We start from the raw sequence: 16,891 nt of genomic DNA, 5'->3' as shown, positions 1-16,891 counted from the left end.
ACACTCCACAGGCTGTTTGGGAGACAGAGAAGTTCATAGAGCACTCCTGGTAACAATGACAGAAAGAAAAGGAGACAGAAAAGAACAAGGGAAGGGAAGGAGGAGGACTTCAAGAAACGGACAGACTGGACATAGTAGGAATAGTGGTGGTGATGGACGTGAGGAATGGTGACTCAGATAGTCCTTACCAACCTGTGTTCTAGGTACTGTGCTTGTACTAGTCCACTTTGCAGGTGTGACAGCGGGCCATTCAGAGTTTAATTGAGCATATGGGTCACACAGATTGTAAGTACAAATAATAATAATAATAATAATAATAATAATAAAATTGCTGAGTGCCTGGCAAATTCTAAACAGTCCCTGAATCTTTTTAACAGGCTTTGGAGGTGGGTCCTATTATGTTACCTTTATACAAGTGAGAAAACTGAGGCACAAAGAAGTTGAGAGCCTAGTTCAAGGCCACACAGCTAGTTAACGCAGAGCCAGAATTCAAGTCCTGGAAACCCATAAACTGAATGGCAATGTTCAATTGCTACATTTTGTTTGCTGAGTAACCTACTGTGAAGGGTGCTAGCTGGCAGTGCACTTAGCACTTGCCTTTCCTGGTGGCCCAAACTACTTGCTCTCCCCACCAGGTCCTCTTGAAAGTCTCCTAGATCCTTGGCACTAGGCTCCTCTTCCTGTCCCCTCAGCGCGCCCCCCCCCCCCCCAACTTTGTGGATTCAGCCTGTGCTACATTTCCAGGAGGTTGTAGCTGGTAACGCCGCAGAACGTTCTGAAAGCTGCCTGGGTACCAAGAACGCAGATCTTTACTTAAGAATGAACGTTGTTTGCGCTGGCTGGAAGGTGGGGGCTACATCAGAAATGAAAGGTTGTTGCTACCATTCTGGCGCCGCCACGGAATGAGGGTACGGTCTCCCTCTGGTCTTCACCTCTTTTCAGCCAGAGCTCTCTGGTGAGCCTCTAACTCCCCCGACCGACATGTCCTCATCTACGCTGCAGGATCTGGGGATCCGGCCCGGCCAGGGGCGCAGAGGCCGCCTCCCTTTCGGCCTGTCGGCTGGCCTCAACCGCCGCTGCCTCCCAAGTAGAGTTTGGAACCCGCTTGGCGCTAAGGCACAAACGAGCGTGGAGAGCGGGCAGGGGGTGAGTAGGGGCCCTAAATCTTCAAATCTGTGAGTAGATGAAGTCTGAGAAATAAATTCAAAGCAGGCGCGCCTGCAGAGCCTTCCTGCAGAAATATGCCCCGGCATTCAAGCGCATCCAGTGGCGGCCCGAGCTGCCTTGTTTGGCTAAGGTCAGACGAGACTCAAGTTCTCCAATAAAAATAAATCTCAAATTAATTATGCCCTCGAGCGAGGGGCCAGACACTTGAAGCTGCAGTTGTGCAGTCTGGAGTTTTGGCGCTGGCTTGCCAACATCCCCCTCTACCCCCGCTGCCCCGGTCTTCCCGCCCTCCTCCCTCTCCTCTTCCCCCTTTTCTCTCCCCTTCTCCCTTTGCCAGTTCGAATCCCCTCAGTGGCCGCGCTGGATCCTGGGAGGGTGAAGAGGACCGAGGGACAGAAATTTGTCCGGGACACTCAATCCGACCTGGCATCTTTGGAGGTTTCAAGCGACAGAATCGCTCTGGGATCCGGGGGCACCCCAGGAGCCCGGCTCCAGTTGTCGCCTCCCCTCGCTCCTAACCCTGGCTGGAACCAAAGGAGCCAAGGAAGCCGCGTCTGGAAAGCTTTGACCCGGTCAAAAGGGCTGACATTGAGCGAGCCAAGACACGTCTAGTCCCGCCACTCTCTTCCCTGGGGAAGCAGGACTTCCGTATCTTTGAAAATACTGTCTAGTGTGGATGATGCTAGGCAAGTTCTCTCCACCAACATTCCAAAGAGAGTGCCCCAAATTAAAATATGTCTTGAATACTAGCCTTGAGGCACACACTTTCTATAAGTAACCCCAAATTGAGAAATGTGGGGTGGGCTGTTTCGTTGTTGGAATTTTTCCCAGTTGGTAGGGTTTTTGTTTGTTTGTTTTGTTTTAATGTTCAGGGTCAGCTCCTTGGCTGTGAGCGTGTCTCTTGACTTGAGAGCCAGCCTGGGCTGGTGGAATGGATGTCCATGGTACCAGACACCAGCTTCTGGCCACCAGCCCTGCCTAGTCTGGGAAAGAGATGCAGGGCAGTCTCTGGTGAGCCAAAAAAGAGGGTGTGTGCAAGTGTGTGGTTGAGGGAACCAGCCCCCAGTTAAGCAAAGAGAGGGAAGAGGGAAGGGGCCAGAGGAAACAGGAAGGGATTTTTCCCCCCTTACTCCAAGACAGTTTTCATTTGTAGTGGGCCTCACCACAGGCTCTCTATCAATTTGTCTCAATGCAAACATTCAAAATATTCTCTTTGGCTGCTCGTGAAAACAATGTGAGCTGCCAGGATCAAACCATCTTTCCAGATGTCTGGTGGTAACCACATTAAACAGGGCAAACTTGTTTACTGTTGTGTTTGGTTAGGGCTTTTTTCCCCTTTGGGATTTAAAAAAGAAGTAGCAGCAAGGCTGAGCATCAAACCCAGAGTTACATAAGTGGGCAAATTTGTCCACTGGTATGTCAGTGGGGGTGGAGAGAACCTGATATTCCCTCACAGAGCTGCTTAGGGTACAGGGGCTCTTGTCTGCGTGGAGACCCCTATGGAAGGGCAGGAGCTGTCTCTCCAGGGGAAGGGACCTGCAAAATACTAAGAGGCATTGGTACCAGTGCTTTGTCCCATGAGTTACCCAGGGCAATGGTTATACCCAGGCCACCCTCTCTCTTCCTCCTCTTTCCCTCTCCATTTTGAAAATTGCGAAATTGCCCTAGTTTTACAGACAGAAATAAAAAGTGCTATTGACTTCCACAGTTAAACAGAAAGAGGGAGACTTCTCATAGCCATTCCATATTGAGCACTCCAAGGGAAAAGGTAGCTCCGACAAAAAAAAAAAAAAAGAGGGGGGGGGGTATCAAAATAGTGGATAATATGGGCAAAATATTGAATGCTGCAGAAAGCATCAAAAGAAGATGGAATATACAGAGAGTCTATAAAAAAAAAAAAAAAAAAAAAAAGTTTGGTGTTAATGGGGGTAGGGGTGGGGGTGTAGAAGGAATCAGTAAAGTGAAATCAATCTTTTGTTTCCCAGGACTGATCAGGGGATTGGGAAAAGAAACCTAGCAAATATATTTGCATGTTTGCTACCAAAGCTGGGGAGAAGTGTGTGTGTAGGGGTGGGGGTGGAGGAGTCGCCTGCCTCGAGTTAGGTGGCCTTTAAGAACCCAGTGATTGCCAGCACCAGGAAGGGCCATTGGCTGGTCGAGTTGGATTCTTTTAGCAGGGTACTGTGACTGAGGGTGCATGGGTTTCTGGTGAGGTCGGGGTGGGAAGTGATCTCCCCAAACCCTCCTGAAAGCCCTGTTGTCTTTTGAAGGTCGGCAGAGTTTGGGCTGAAAAGGAAACAATTTAGGGTTTGAAAGGATGTAATTCATTCTTCCTTTCCCTTTAACCTCTTTCCTCTCTGGAAAGCATGTGGAAATGCTGAAGGGAAGAGCAAGCGGCCAGGCAGGCGGGCCGCGGGCAGAAAAGGGTTAAGCCTGATTTCTTTTAATTGAACTCCAGAGCTGGTGGCCCCAGGCAAAGGGGGGGACGACCCCGCTAGCGGTAACCAGATGTGGCGGTCCCAGGGGAGCCCCGGAGCAGACCCCTGGATTGAGAAGCAGACAGGAGGGGGGGGAGTCCGCCCTGCCCCCATACTCCTCCTCACCCCCGACAGCCCCAGCATACGCGGAGTCTCAACTGCTGGTAGGCTGCGGCCACCACTCCGGGTCTGGTCACGTTCAGACCCGTGTCTGTATTCGAACACCAAATTGGAGCGGAATTGATGCGACTAATTTCGAGAGGGGGGAGGGGGGAAGGAGGGACAACAGCGAACTCTCAGGTTCAATTGCTCCTGAAGAAATAAAGAATTAATGTCACCTTTACTGCCGCTGTGGACGCCCTTTTGAAAAAGTTTCATTCCAATTGACTCGGATCTTCTCTGGATATTTTTCCTCCTTCTCGGGGCGGACTCTTAAATAAAAGTGAGACAGTCCAAAGTGCGGTCTGGAGAGCGTGGACAAGGTAACCTGTTTTGGAGGTCGGGGAGAAGGGAGTCAGACCAAGAGCGCTGGGGTCTCTTCGCTGGATGGACACCCCCCAAGCTGCCTCAGCTGGAGCGTGCGGCCGCACAGCAGGGGGACGAAGGGTATATCTCCGGGTGACAGGGGCCAGAAGTGCTGGCCAAGGGAAGGTCCGGCTCCTGCCTGGGTGGGATACGTTCCGGATCCCAGAGGCGCAGGGAGAACCGAGGGTCCGTGTGGCAATATGCGTGCTGCGCTCCGGGAGTCCACAGATCTGCAAGCAAATAACATTGGAGGGCGGGGGAGGAGTCGGGTAGGCGACTCTGGCCCAAGTTCCATGGGTTGGTGTCTGGGTAAACTTGGGTTTGAACCACGAAAGAGCCTATAGGTGGCCTGGGTGCCACCGGTCCCCGCTCTCCGCTGGTTCCGGGAGCTCTCTAGGAGCAGAGGGCCAGGTGGCAGCGCCCCAAGGGTGCTGCCTCAGAACAATGCTCTGAGCGGAGTCTGAGTCCTTAATGAATCGGGTCCTCCCGAGACTGTCCCGAGTTCGTGCGGACTAGTAGGGAGTCGCGCTCAGAGTGGCTGCGTCTCGGCTAGGAAGGCGCGAGTGGAGAACTTCCTATGGATACACTTTTTAGTTGTACCCTTGCTTGGCTGGTATCGGGGTTTACCCGGCAGAAAGCACCAGTTTTTCCCCAGCCGGAGTAAATTCCCGCCGCAACCCCCTTCCACCCCCATTTTTTTTTTCTTGTTAAACTAGGGCTGGAAAAAGCATTAATGAACGAATCTGTGGGAAGAAACGGAAAGTGAATGAGTCAGGAGGGCCACCTTTTGCCAACAGCCCCGGGAAAAGAAAAGAGGCCAAAGCGCTTGGTTTCGGACTTTTGGGGAAGGTGAAGGGGGCAGACTGTAGCAATCAGGGCGTGAGAGCCTGGCATGGCCCTCGGCTTTGTTCCCGGCGCGTTCTTATCTCCCAAGAGCCAGTATCCTGTGTGCTCCGCGCGCGAGTGTATCTGTGTATCTAGCATACATTTATATAGTGTGTGTGATGCGAAAAGCAGGACGCGCAAGGACAGGGAGAGAGGGTGTGGGGAGGGAGGACGAGGGAAGCAGAGGGGAGAGGAGAGAGAGAGAGAGAGAGAGAGAGTAAGAGAGAGAGAGAGATAGGACTTCCTCTCCGATTCTCAAAGTGAAGTCACTTCCCAAAATTAGCTAAAAAAAGTTTCATCCGGTTAACTGTCTCTTTTTCGCTCCGCTACAACAACAAACGTGCGCTGGGGAAGAGGGCAGGGCGCTCACGGGGGACGCGCAGGGAGGGCCCGAGGCGCCAGGAGGCCGCGCCGGGCGAATCCGCAGGGGCTGCTAAGGGAGGCTGCAACCGGGTCAATGTGTGGAATATTGGGGGGCTCGGCCGCACACTTCGCCAAATGGACGGGACTATTAAGGTAAGAGGCCAGCAGACACTGGCGGGCTGGGCGCCGGGCGCGGGGTCCCGGAAGACGTGGCCGTCTCTCTGCCTCCCCCTCCCCGGTTTCGCGCCGACTCCACCCGCGCCCAAACAGCGAGTGCCTTGCCGGGAGCTGGGACTCCGGTGGGACTCCTAGCCCCAGCGATCGTCCCGCACCCTGGACCCCAGAGCGGAGAGCGGCCCCTCCCACTCAGCGGCTGCCCGGCTGCCGGCGGGGCGCCGTGGAAGCCCGGGGACCCAGGGCGTGGAATCCGAGCTAGAGCCGAAGCCGGGAGTGAGCCCTACAGGTCCCTACTGCCCCTCAACCGGCAGCCCTGGCTCTGTGGCCCAGACGCTGGGCATCGCCTGGCTGCCGGCTTCCTCCCACCCGAGGTCAAAGAGGCGGGGGCGGAGGTGCAGCCGTCTCCAGTCAGGGTCCCGACTGGCGGGCCCTAGCACCCGCAAGTGAGTTAGCTGCAGGAGTTCGGGGTGCACACTAGTGTCTGCGGGTCTGTCTGCGCCTCCTCCCTGTTTACATGTCAGTGAGGCCGGTTTCCCTTCTCTGTTCGCTCTGTCTGTAGCCCGGTTCACGGCGCTGGCAGCTGCCCACCCGGGGACTATGGAGTCAGCTTCTATTGCCTCTCTGGTATGGACTATCCTTCCCCGGCCTGTGCCCCCTCCGCCGCCAGCGCCCTCCTCCGCGTCTTCAGCGTTCAAGAGTGCTCCCTCTCTAGAGGACAGATTTCAGCCAGGCTTCTCAAGAGGGTCTATGCCTCTCGTAGCCGCTACTTTCCCCGCGGGCCCGACTCCTGCCCAGTGTGCATCCCTCACCCCCCACTAGGGTCTTGGTTGTAAGGAGCAGCCCAGAGGCAAGATGAGGGTCTGGTTCCTTGGCCGACTACAGGAGACTTGACTGCCCGCTCTGTCTGAAAAAGGAAACTGGGGCCAGGAGCCGAGAGGAGGGACACCCCCTAAAGTGTCTAGCAACACAGGGTAGGCAAAGGCCTGCGTTCCCAACCTCGACCTGGGAATGAATGGAACCAGGCGTCTGCTGTGAGGCTGAAGTGCACAACGAAATGAGTTTGTCTGGAAAGCCCATTCGACTGGCAGAGCTCGCCATACCCCCAGAATCCAAAGGAATCAACTCCTCTCCGAGGGTTGAGTAAGGGGAGGTTAAGATGTTGCGTTTGGAGAATTCAAGGGATTTTTATCATCTGAGTGAGGTTTAAAGAGTGTGTTTTCCATTTTCTTGATTTTTATTGTTGTTTTCTGGAAGTTTGAAATATGCTGACTTAGGTAAAAGGCGCCAACGGAAAGAGCTGTAAAATGTAGAGATTCGATAACTGATTATAATGGGTGAACGGGAGTGTAGGTGAGTCCGGGTTCCTCAAGCTTAAATGTGAGTGAGGAGTGGGTGAGAGAAGATTTGGGGGGAGGGAACCATTTTATGTCTGCTTCTCTCCTTCCTCTTGGTGTATGCCGACAAGTGTCTGTATCTTTCCTGGATTTAGTAAGATGTTCCACTCTATAAAACTCTCCCTTGGTCAGGACACTTGCCTACTTACCCAGAAGGCCTTCGTCCTCTCCGGAAGGGTAGCAAAATGGCTCCAGGGTCTTGACATATCTCTGCACTGCTCAGACCTCTAAGCACAGGCCCTGAGCAAAGAGAGGAAGCTGTGGGCTGCTACCCAGGATATGCTAACCTCTTCAGACACATGCACGGAGATTGGCATAACAGGCAGTGAGAATCGACATGGACTGGGAACCTGGCACTTCATGCCTAGGATAGGAGTACAGGTCTTCTCTTCATGCTGGGAGTGGGTTCCTGCATATCCCTAGGAACACCCTTGTCTCTCACTGGGGTTTACTTGACTATGAGAGGCACTCACAGAGCAATGGCTTATCACGCTATCTTCAGTCCTGACAGTTCAAAAGCAAGAAATCTTTAGTGTATACTTTGGTATTAAAATTGTGGAAAAGTCCAATTTCCTGTACACATAGAGCTTTTGAATGTTGGGGTTCCAGGACCCACTACACACCCACTCCCACATGGTTCAAGAAGACAGTTGGAGAAGACTTGGTATTAGGAGAGAGACCTGCTGAGATCTGGCCTGGCTGTGAGAAAGCATAATCCATTAAACCTAGTTGAGATTCTGAATCATCATCTGTAATCAGTTTCTTTCCAATCTGCTCTAGTTCTAAAATATTAAGCTCACATGCTCTTATAAGAATACATTCCTCCATGTCCACTAAACGCAGTTCTGTGTTGATTGCAGTCTGAGGACATTATAGATTGGATGTAATTTGGGGGCACAAATTCAAAATGTGCATTCGTAGTTTGAAAGACCTTTAATAATTAGCTTTGAGTGATTCTGGGTTTTATTCGCCTGCATACTTTGTCCTCAAATATAAGACATGTCTATATTTTAAAATATCTGTGGGTCTTCGAGCTCAGGAGGCATTTGGTCTGAGAAGTCAGGGGTTTCTTCACAGAAACTCTTTATTTTGCACATAATTTGCACAATTCCATGTTGTTACAAAATCATTACCATGGCAAGTTACTAATTCAGTTGTCCTTATTATGTTAAATTCTTCAGTGGCTTGTTATCTTCTTTCAAACAAGTCTTTCTCAGGAAGGCTCTCGGCATCACATTGGGACCACCAAAGTTGGTGGGATTCATTCCACTTTTCTTTGACCATGGACAAATTAATCTGTGATATAAAATAACACCCTGCCTCCTCACCCATGCTCCTCACAGTGATATTATCAGTGTTGATGATACTGGTGGCTGCTTTAAGAAATGACCTAATTTCAAAACCTGCATGTTCGTTCTGACAGGCTTTAATTGAATCCGATTTTTTCATCTGTACAAGTATAACTCAAGCACATAGTATCATTAAAGATGGAAAGCAATCACCTTGGATAAAATAGGGACATTAACAGGGGACTTGGAATCCGAAAACCTGGGTTTATTCTTAGTTGTGCTAGTTAGGTACTATGTGCCCTTCAGCAAGGCACTTGGGTCCCTGAATCTCAGTTTCCTCAACTATAAAATGGACACCAAAGCACCTCTTTGTCACAGTTTCAGTGAAGTATTACAGTGTGATACTTTTGTTGAAAAGTAGTCCTAATGGTGCAATGGTTAAATGCTTGGCTGCTAGCCAAAAGGTTGTTGGTTCAAACTCACTGGTCATTCGACCAGAAAAAAGACCTGGAGAATTCCCTCCATAAGATTTCAGCCTGGGGCAACAGCACATCACAACAATTTTAGATGGAATGCACTAAAATTGAATTTTTCCTTTGGCATAGGACTTGTAGGGATTTATTGGTCAGAAAACTAGATCACAGGTCTGGATTGTTATGATCCATATTTCATTTATGCAAAAAGTATTTATCATGTATCAGTTACTTTCCAAGGAGTCACTGGGTGGCACAGTTAAATGTATGGCTACTAAACTAAAGGTTGGAGGTTTGAGTCCTTTCAGAAGCACTTTGGAAGACTGGCTGTGCAGCTCAGTTCTACTATGACATACATGGAGTTGCCCTGAGCTGGAGTCAACCAGATGACAATAGGTTTGGTATTTAAAATTATGTTCCAGGACTCTGTTTTGTGTATTGAGAGTAAAATAGAAATCAACACTTTCCTGTAGTTTACACTTTAGCAGAGGTACAGATATAAAGAAAGAAAGAAATCCATGCCTGGTGGTCACACATCTTCTAAGTAGGGGCTTAGAAAGTGACTGAGATGTATCAGGATGGTCAGGGAAGGTGTGTCTGACAAGGTTACAATTGAGCTGAGATGCAATTCATTTTCATTCTTCACCTCAGGAAAGACACATTTACCATATAACCATAAATGATGAAAGAACAGGGAACCAAGAAAGAAAGGTTGGTTTTTCAGCTGGACTCTGAGAACCAGGGAGGTCACTATGGCAGGGAGACCTAGGAGGGTGGTTGTCAGTGACAGGGCAGTACTTGTCCCAGTGAGAATCATGGCATGGTCCTGGAAGGAAGCAGCAGAGTGAGGAACACATGGAAACAAACTCTATATGTCTGTCTTCAAAAAGAGATGTTGCCTGCACCCACTTTTCCTCCTTTTCTTACAAGATAGGCTTCATTAGTTTATTGACCCCGCAGAATTGCTTTCCTCAGGTTGTTTTCAAATGCTAAACCCTTTTCGTTTGTGAATAATTTCTACAAAAAAAAGCTTCCTTACACTTCGGCTGCTACTCAGTCAGGTTTATAGATTTGTAATTTCAGTGCTTCAGAGAATATTTAGCTTGACATTCTCATTTTATAGTTGGGAAACTGAGACTCAGGGTCTTTAAGTGAATTGCCCAAGATCATGCACCCATGGAGTCAAGATGAGAATTCTGGGCTCCAAATCCTCAAGCCATGTTCTTTCCACTATGCCATGATGATTTCATTTAGATTCATTACATTATAGTGAATTATAGACTCCTAGAAGGAATGCACGTGTGTGTATGAAAGAGAAGAGATTACAAATAATTGGCACTTGAGATTTATTCATTGAATAAATTCCTTTATTCATTGAAAAATATATTACTATAATCTTGAATTAGTTCCCTACCAAAAAGTAAACACAAACTTCTAAGTAGGATTTTTGCATTTGTTTTCCAGAACAAATATCTTTTTTCTGTAGACAAATAAAATCAGATTTTCAATACCAGACACAAGAAAAACTATAGTATTTCATTTAAATAACTAATGGGTTCCTCTACAGACCATGTGTAGGTAGACTGAGTTCCTATTTCAACACTTTTTTATTCGTCAAATATTTGACTATTTAAATACATTCATGTGTACTGGGCCACATCTTTCAGTCTGTATACTAAGTAGATTTTAAATAATAGTGGCAATAAATTAGATTCAAGATTTCTACATCCCCTTCTATTTGTAGTTAATTTGGTTTAAGAATGTGGTTGACTTAAGCTATACCTATTTTATAGAAATATGGTGTGAGTCTCTTGTCAGTACTTAGCTTCCCTTAGCAAAAGAAGTTGCCAAATTTTCTTTCATGGCTGAGCCACCAGCAGAATTTCTAGTGGACTTGGACATTTCTTCTCCCTCAACTTCCAAAAATATCCTTAAATTGTAAACCAACACACAGGTCATAGGCAAAGTGCTAGTCTTCCCTAGGAGTAATTTCATTCAGTCTGAAGGTTTTCATACTAGGCCCAACTGTCTAGAGTTATATTTGACCAACTTAGAGTCTGAAACAGAAAATCCATTATTTTCTTTCATTTTAAACAACCACATGCATTATGTATGTATGTATGTTGTTGTTGTTAAGTGCCATTGAGTCGATTCTGACTTATAGTAACCCTGTAAAAAGTTTCCAAGGAACGGTTGGTGGGTTTGAACCACTGACCTTGTGGTTAGCAGTCCAGTGCTTATCATGTAATGTTTTTGTTTTGTTTTGAATAGCATGAGTTTTAGGGTGGACTGTACCTAAAATAGTCTGTCCTTTGCTTGTTGTTTTGTGGCAAATTAACTAAAGGACGTTGGCTATTATGTGAATAAATAAACACACACACAAACTCACAAAGTTTTCAACTAGTCATAATAACTTTTTTAGTTATCTCAGAGCTATGCAGGTGTCTTTTCCTCTGCACAAGACCACACCCTGTTTCACTTTCTGTTGCTTTAATGACTTAGTGTCTACAGTGCTCATCCCATCCATACATGAATTCATCAATGGGATGGTCTTACTAAGTGATGTCACTCTTTTTGTAATACAGTTCTGCTACTGACCTGTTAGGACCACAGTCCGTATTTGAGCTATTTCCCCAGAGACAGTAGATTGGGTTTCTCTATACCTATGCTGTCATCTTTAGGACTATTATCTCAGAAGTTTGGCAGAATTAGATGAATAGTCTACAGCAAAGCTGACTGACTTTATGGGGCTCCGTAACCTTAGCCCCATTGTCACCATAAATTGCTTGGTATGCAGGGACTGAACTAGGTGAGTATGTCCTGTGAAGACACACAGTGGGACAAAAGGCTGGCTGCCCTGGTGACCTTGATGGATGATAACCATGTGTGTGCACAGGAGAATGCTGTAAGTGTAATGATGGGAAAGCATGATTTAAAGGCAGGAAAGCATGATTTAAACTGAAGAAACAGAGAGTGATCTAATAATAATAATAGCTATTTATTGGGTCCTTTACTTTTTATAAATCGCTTTCACATACACGACTGCGTTTAATGCTTACAACTATGGGTGGTACTATCACATGTATATTTGATATGTTGTTGTTGTTGTTATGTGCCATGGAGTAGGTTCCGACTCATAGCGACCCTACACAGGGTTTCCGAGGCTGTAAATCTTTATGGGAGCAGACCGCCTCATCTTTCTCCCGCGGAACCGCTGGTAGTTTCGAACTGCCAACCTTGAGGTTCACAGCCCAATTCGTAACCACTACGCTACCAGAGCTCCTTATATAAGGGAAATTAAATTTCAGGGTGACTCAATAATTGCCCCAAGTTACAGCTAAAAGATATCAGAGCCAGGTTTCAAGTCCAGTGTTCCTGGTTCAAGAACACTTAGTTTTCCTATACACATCACCTAAGTGTAGGTGAATCTGTACCAACACATTGAAGTATAAGGAATTTTGCAAAGCATTAGATGATGTTGAAGTGCTTTCAGGAAAGTAGATTCGTTTGGGGGAGGATGCATCTAAAGAAGGTAAAAGTGAAGAGATTAGATGGAATTAGATTATGGAGGGCCTTGTTTCCTGGTGTCATTAAGTTTATACTCATACAATCACAGCTGTTTCAAAGTAGAACTGCCCCCATAGGGTTTTCATGGTTTTGAAACCCCCATAGGGTTTCAAGTCCTGGTGTGACATTGTAGGATAAGCACTGAACTACTAACTGAAAGGTTCGTGGTTCAAACCCACTAGCCACTCCTCAAAAACCCTAACATGGAGTTGCTGTAAGTCGGAACCAACTCAACAGCACTTAACAACAATACGTTTAATGGAAGCTGATCACCAGGTAACACTGAGTGGGCTCAAACTGCCTACTTTTTCGTTACCATGTGAGCATCAACCACCTGCATAACCTATACCAATCCACTGTTGTCAATTCGATTCTGACTCAGAGCAGCCCTTTAAAGACAGAGCAGAATTGCTCCAAAGTGTTTCCAAGGCTGTAAGTCTTTATAGATGCAAACTGCCTCATTCTCCCATGGAACAGCTGGTGGGTTCCAGCTGCAGGTCAGTGTTTAACCTATTATTTCTTTGCATAGGAGAGTTTGTTGTTGATAGTAAGTGTGTCAAGTGACCCTGTATAGGGTTTCTGAGGAACGGCTGACCTGTGGTCTTATAAAATATATAGGAAGGAGGCTCAGAAGGTTTTTTAGTTGAGAGATGATCTACATAGTTGTATGAATCTATTATGAACTGAATCCTTTCTATTCTCATCCCATTCCTTAGGAAATAGTGATGGAAAGTGGTTTCATCACTTATTGGAGGCCACACAAGCAAGCAACAGTTAGGACTCTTGTTGTTGTTGTTGTTAAGTTCTGTCCAGTTGGTTTCGACTAATAGCGAGCCTGTGTGGGGTTTCTGAGGAGCAGCTGGTGAGCTTGAACTGCTGACCTTGTGGTTCAAAACTGTAACAAGTGATATGCCCAGGAAACCAGACCATACTATCTGCTATCTTAAAATAAATAATTTATTACATTTAGAGTAGGACTGAAGGAATAGAGGTCTTTTTTCATCAGAGTTCATAAAAATGTGCTTATCCTTTTTACTCCTTCAAATGTGTCTTCTCTGCCTGGGTTCTAAGGATTTCACAGTTCAGTTGGTCCATCCATCCTGGGCTACAGTTTTAGTTCCTTTTAGAATGACTCAGCAGATAGTAATTGAGAAGAGACAAAAAGCAAAGGTTGTTTCCCTGAAACTCAAATCAAATTTCTATGGAAATTCAGAGGGGTCTGACATTCTTTCATGACCTGATTGAGCCCATCACCTCAGTTAGAAATACTGACAACCAAAGACTCTGAGAATTATCACCATCATTCCAGAGACTTGAGTGTTCAGAGGCATTTTCAGATAATTCCATCAACTTCAGAGCAGCTTTTAAATTGCTCGTAAATTCAAAAATGAACCAAAACACCAAAGAATTTGAGACCTTTCCTATCTTTAGGGAATAATGCACCTGCCATATAGTTCATGATCAAGATTCCAGAATATATATATTTTTTTCAAACCACCTCAAAGAGAATTCAGACTTGAAAACTGAAATTCATTCTCAATTACCCAGTTAGTGCTATGTGACCAAGATAATGAAAAACCTATGTCACATCTCACTGTGCACATACAAGACGCCAGAATTATAGGCACCATGGGAGCGTTAACCTTGAATTTCTAGACATGTACAGGGTTCAGTTAGCAAGAGTTGTTGGGTCTGAATATATGGGTATATATTGACTTTATGAGTATAAAGGAGTCTGAGTGAATGATTTTGCAGTATACCAGTACTATGTAGCAGAAATGTGTTCAGCAAACCGGTTAATTTGTATGAAGTTACTCAGTTTGGGAGTTGTCTTTAAGTTAATACTGTTATAATCTATGTACCTATTTATATTTAGATTATACTTATTATTCCTGTATAGGCATCATGTCTTCTGGCATTTATCACTTCATTTGTTAATTAACCAAAAAAGTTGAATAATCCTGCAAGCACAGTGCTCACAGAACTCCATATAAGCAATGCCCCCAAAATGCCTATAACGATTCCTTCTTAACTTCTAGGAAGTAGAGGTTTCTCTGCTTTCTGATTTTAAGCTTTTGGTGTTAGAAATTCCAAAATAAACAATACTCATTGGTGGAATCTTTATTTGGGACTTATTCAGAAAAGGAAATTTGGGCACTGTTTCCCAAATAGGGCAACCAGTTAATAGCCCCCATTGTTCCTTTACTCTTGATGATACTACTCTATTGCACAGACATTTTTCAAAAACTGTAACCTAAGCCAAGGAAACTCCTTTCCCCTCCTATTCATCCTTTCTCATCTTTTATAGATTAATTGAGAGAAAAATATCATGAATTTAAAAGATAAATGAGAAACTGGGAAAGCATATTTCTCATATATGTTAAAGGACAAACATCTTAATATACAAAGAGTGCTTACAAAGCAGTAAGAAAAAGGCTACTCAATAGGAAATAGGAGAATGCTATGAATAGACACTTGCAGAAAAAGAAACACAAATGGTAGACTGTAAATATGTTTATATGTAAAAAGAATTTCAACTTCATACATAAAGATATTCAAGTGAAAATAATGGATTCCAACATTTAAAACCTATGAGGTTAGCAAAGATTTAAACAGTTTACTAAAGCCCTGTGTAGCTTTATAATAGGGTAATAGGAAATACCACTGTGTTATCCTATTGTTGTTGTTGTTATGTGCCGTAGAGTTGGTTCCGACTCATAGCGACCCTGTACAGGGTTTCCAAGGCTGTAAATCTTTACGGGAGCAGAAAGCCTCATCTTTCTCCTGCAGAACAGCTGGTAGTTTTGAACTGCTGACCTTGTGGTTCGTAGCCCGATTCGTATCCACTACGCTACCAGAACTCCTGTGTTACCCTATTAGTGGGATTGTAATTTGGCACAATCTTTCTGGAAGGCAATTTGTGAAACATCTAATTAATTAGATGTGAAATATTTATGCAAATTTGATAATAATTCCAACTCTAAAAATTTAATCTCACAGATAAGTACATACATAGCAACAATATATATGAGATATTTGTTGCAGCTTGTTTATAATGGCAAAAATTGGAAATAATCTTAATACTTATCAATAGTAAATTGGACAAAAAAAAAATTATAGAAGATTCATATAATAAAATACCATGTAATTATTAAATGGAATATAATCAATGATCTGATTTAGGAAGTTCTCACAGACTGTCACATGGAAAATAAACAAATTCCGAAATATATAGTCCCATTTATGTAAAATATATTGAAGACATATATATAGGAGTCCTGGTGTGGCACTGTGGGTTAATGCGCTGGACTGCAAAATCAGTTTGAACCACAAGGTTCAAGCTCACCAGTCCCTCCTTGGAAACCCTATACAAGGTCGCTGTGGGTCAGAACAGACTTGACAGCATTTCACAACAACAGCAGCAACAACAACATATATATTATTATGTATGCATAGGTAATATCTGGAATGATACATAAGAGACTGTTAACAATAGTTATCTCAGTGTAGGGAGGAGTAGACTTACACTTCTCACTCACACTATAAACTTTAATATCACTTGATTTTTAAAAATCATTAATAAAAATTTTGAAAATTAATAAAATATGTATTACTTTATAATAAAAAATAATAAAACAAAACCCTGATATAAAAATATAGAAGGGACTATTAGAAGTCCTGGAGTCTTGGTGTGGGCCTGCAGGATAATGCACTGGATCCCAAGATTGGTTTGAACTGCAAGGTTAGCAGTTCAAACTCACCAACCACTACTCAGAAACCCTATACAGGGTCGTTGTGAGTCACAACTGATTCAACAGTACTTAACAACAATAATTAGAAATTAATTTAAAAAGTTTGATAGACACCATTATTCTCTCCCAAAATAGTGGTCTCTGAGATTTAGGGATCCCATTCTGGAATAAGTACAGGGATAAATAATCCAGACTAGGATCTGAATTCTAATCCCAGCAGCACTCCAGGCCCTTTATAGAATCATAAACAACTCACTCCACTCTTTTTTCAGCTTTCATATATAATTTCTCATGTAGAACTTTTCTCATGTATAGAATGAAAATATGGTTTTAAAATTTCCTTTCAGTTCTAGCATTTGTATAACTGTAGTCCTGGGCGGTTCCTATTTTGGGGCAGGGCTGGCTGAACCAATATGGGTACTCTAGCTGAGCCCATGTGACTTCCCCAACCACAGGACTAAATTTAATTTTGATGAGTGACCTTCAAGGCCAATTGAAGGCTGGGGCTCCTAGGAGGTGCTCTGTGAATTTCTGTGAGCTGGTTGTTATCATTGCTAGGTAACAGCTGTGCTCATTTGAATTGCTGTAAAATAAGAAGAGGGCCTAATTCTGTTTGGGGGTCCTAGACTCATTTAAAGCCCAAAGCATGTTTGACCCCAAGTGCCTTTCTATTTGGATTTTTTACAAACCTGTTTAATTGAAGGGAAATTGAATTCATCTGGTTTTAATTCATTTACACTTAGCTCTAAAAAAACAACAACAATATTTTGATACTTATTTCATGTCCAAGAATAATTTTGAACCTCTTAATGAGTTTTCTGG

General features: G+C 44.7%; 1 protein-coding gene across 1 annotated transcript in view; it reads left to right on the top strand.

Moving 5' to 3' along the window:
• The first annotated feature begins 5,361 nt into the window (after nucleotides 1-5,361).
• Nucleotides 5,362-16,891, top strand: part of FLI1 (Fli-1 proto-oncogene, ETS transcription factor) — a 163,277-nt gene continuing 151,747 nt past the window's right edge. Inside the window, exon 1 of the mRNA XM_006873080.1 lies at nucleotides 5,362-5,570. Coding sequence (XP_006873142.1) covers nucleotides 5,553-5,570 — 18 coding nt within the window. The 5' untranslated portion in view covers nucleotides 5,362-5,552. The remainder of the gene's footprint in view (nucleotides 5,571-16,891) is intronic.

The sequence above is a fragment of the Chrysochloris asiatica genome, unplaced genomic scaffold (assembly GCF_000296735.1).
Source record: "Chrysochloris asiatica unplaced genomic scaffold, ChrAsi1.0 scaffold00222, whole genome shotgun sequence".
Taxonomy (NCBI): Eukaryota; Metazoa; Chordata; class Mammalia; order Afrosoricida; family Chrysochloridae; genus Chrysochloris; species Chrysochloris asiatica.
Note: the sequence above shows the minus strand (reverse complement) of the source record. Positions and strands in the feature narration are given on the sequence as shown.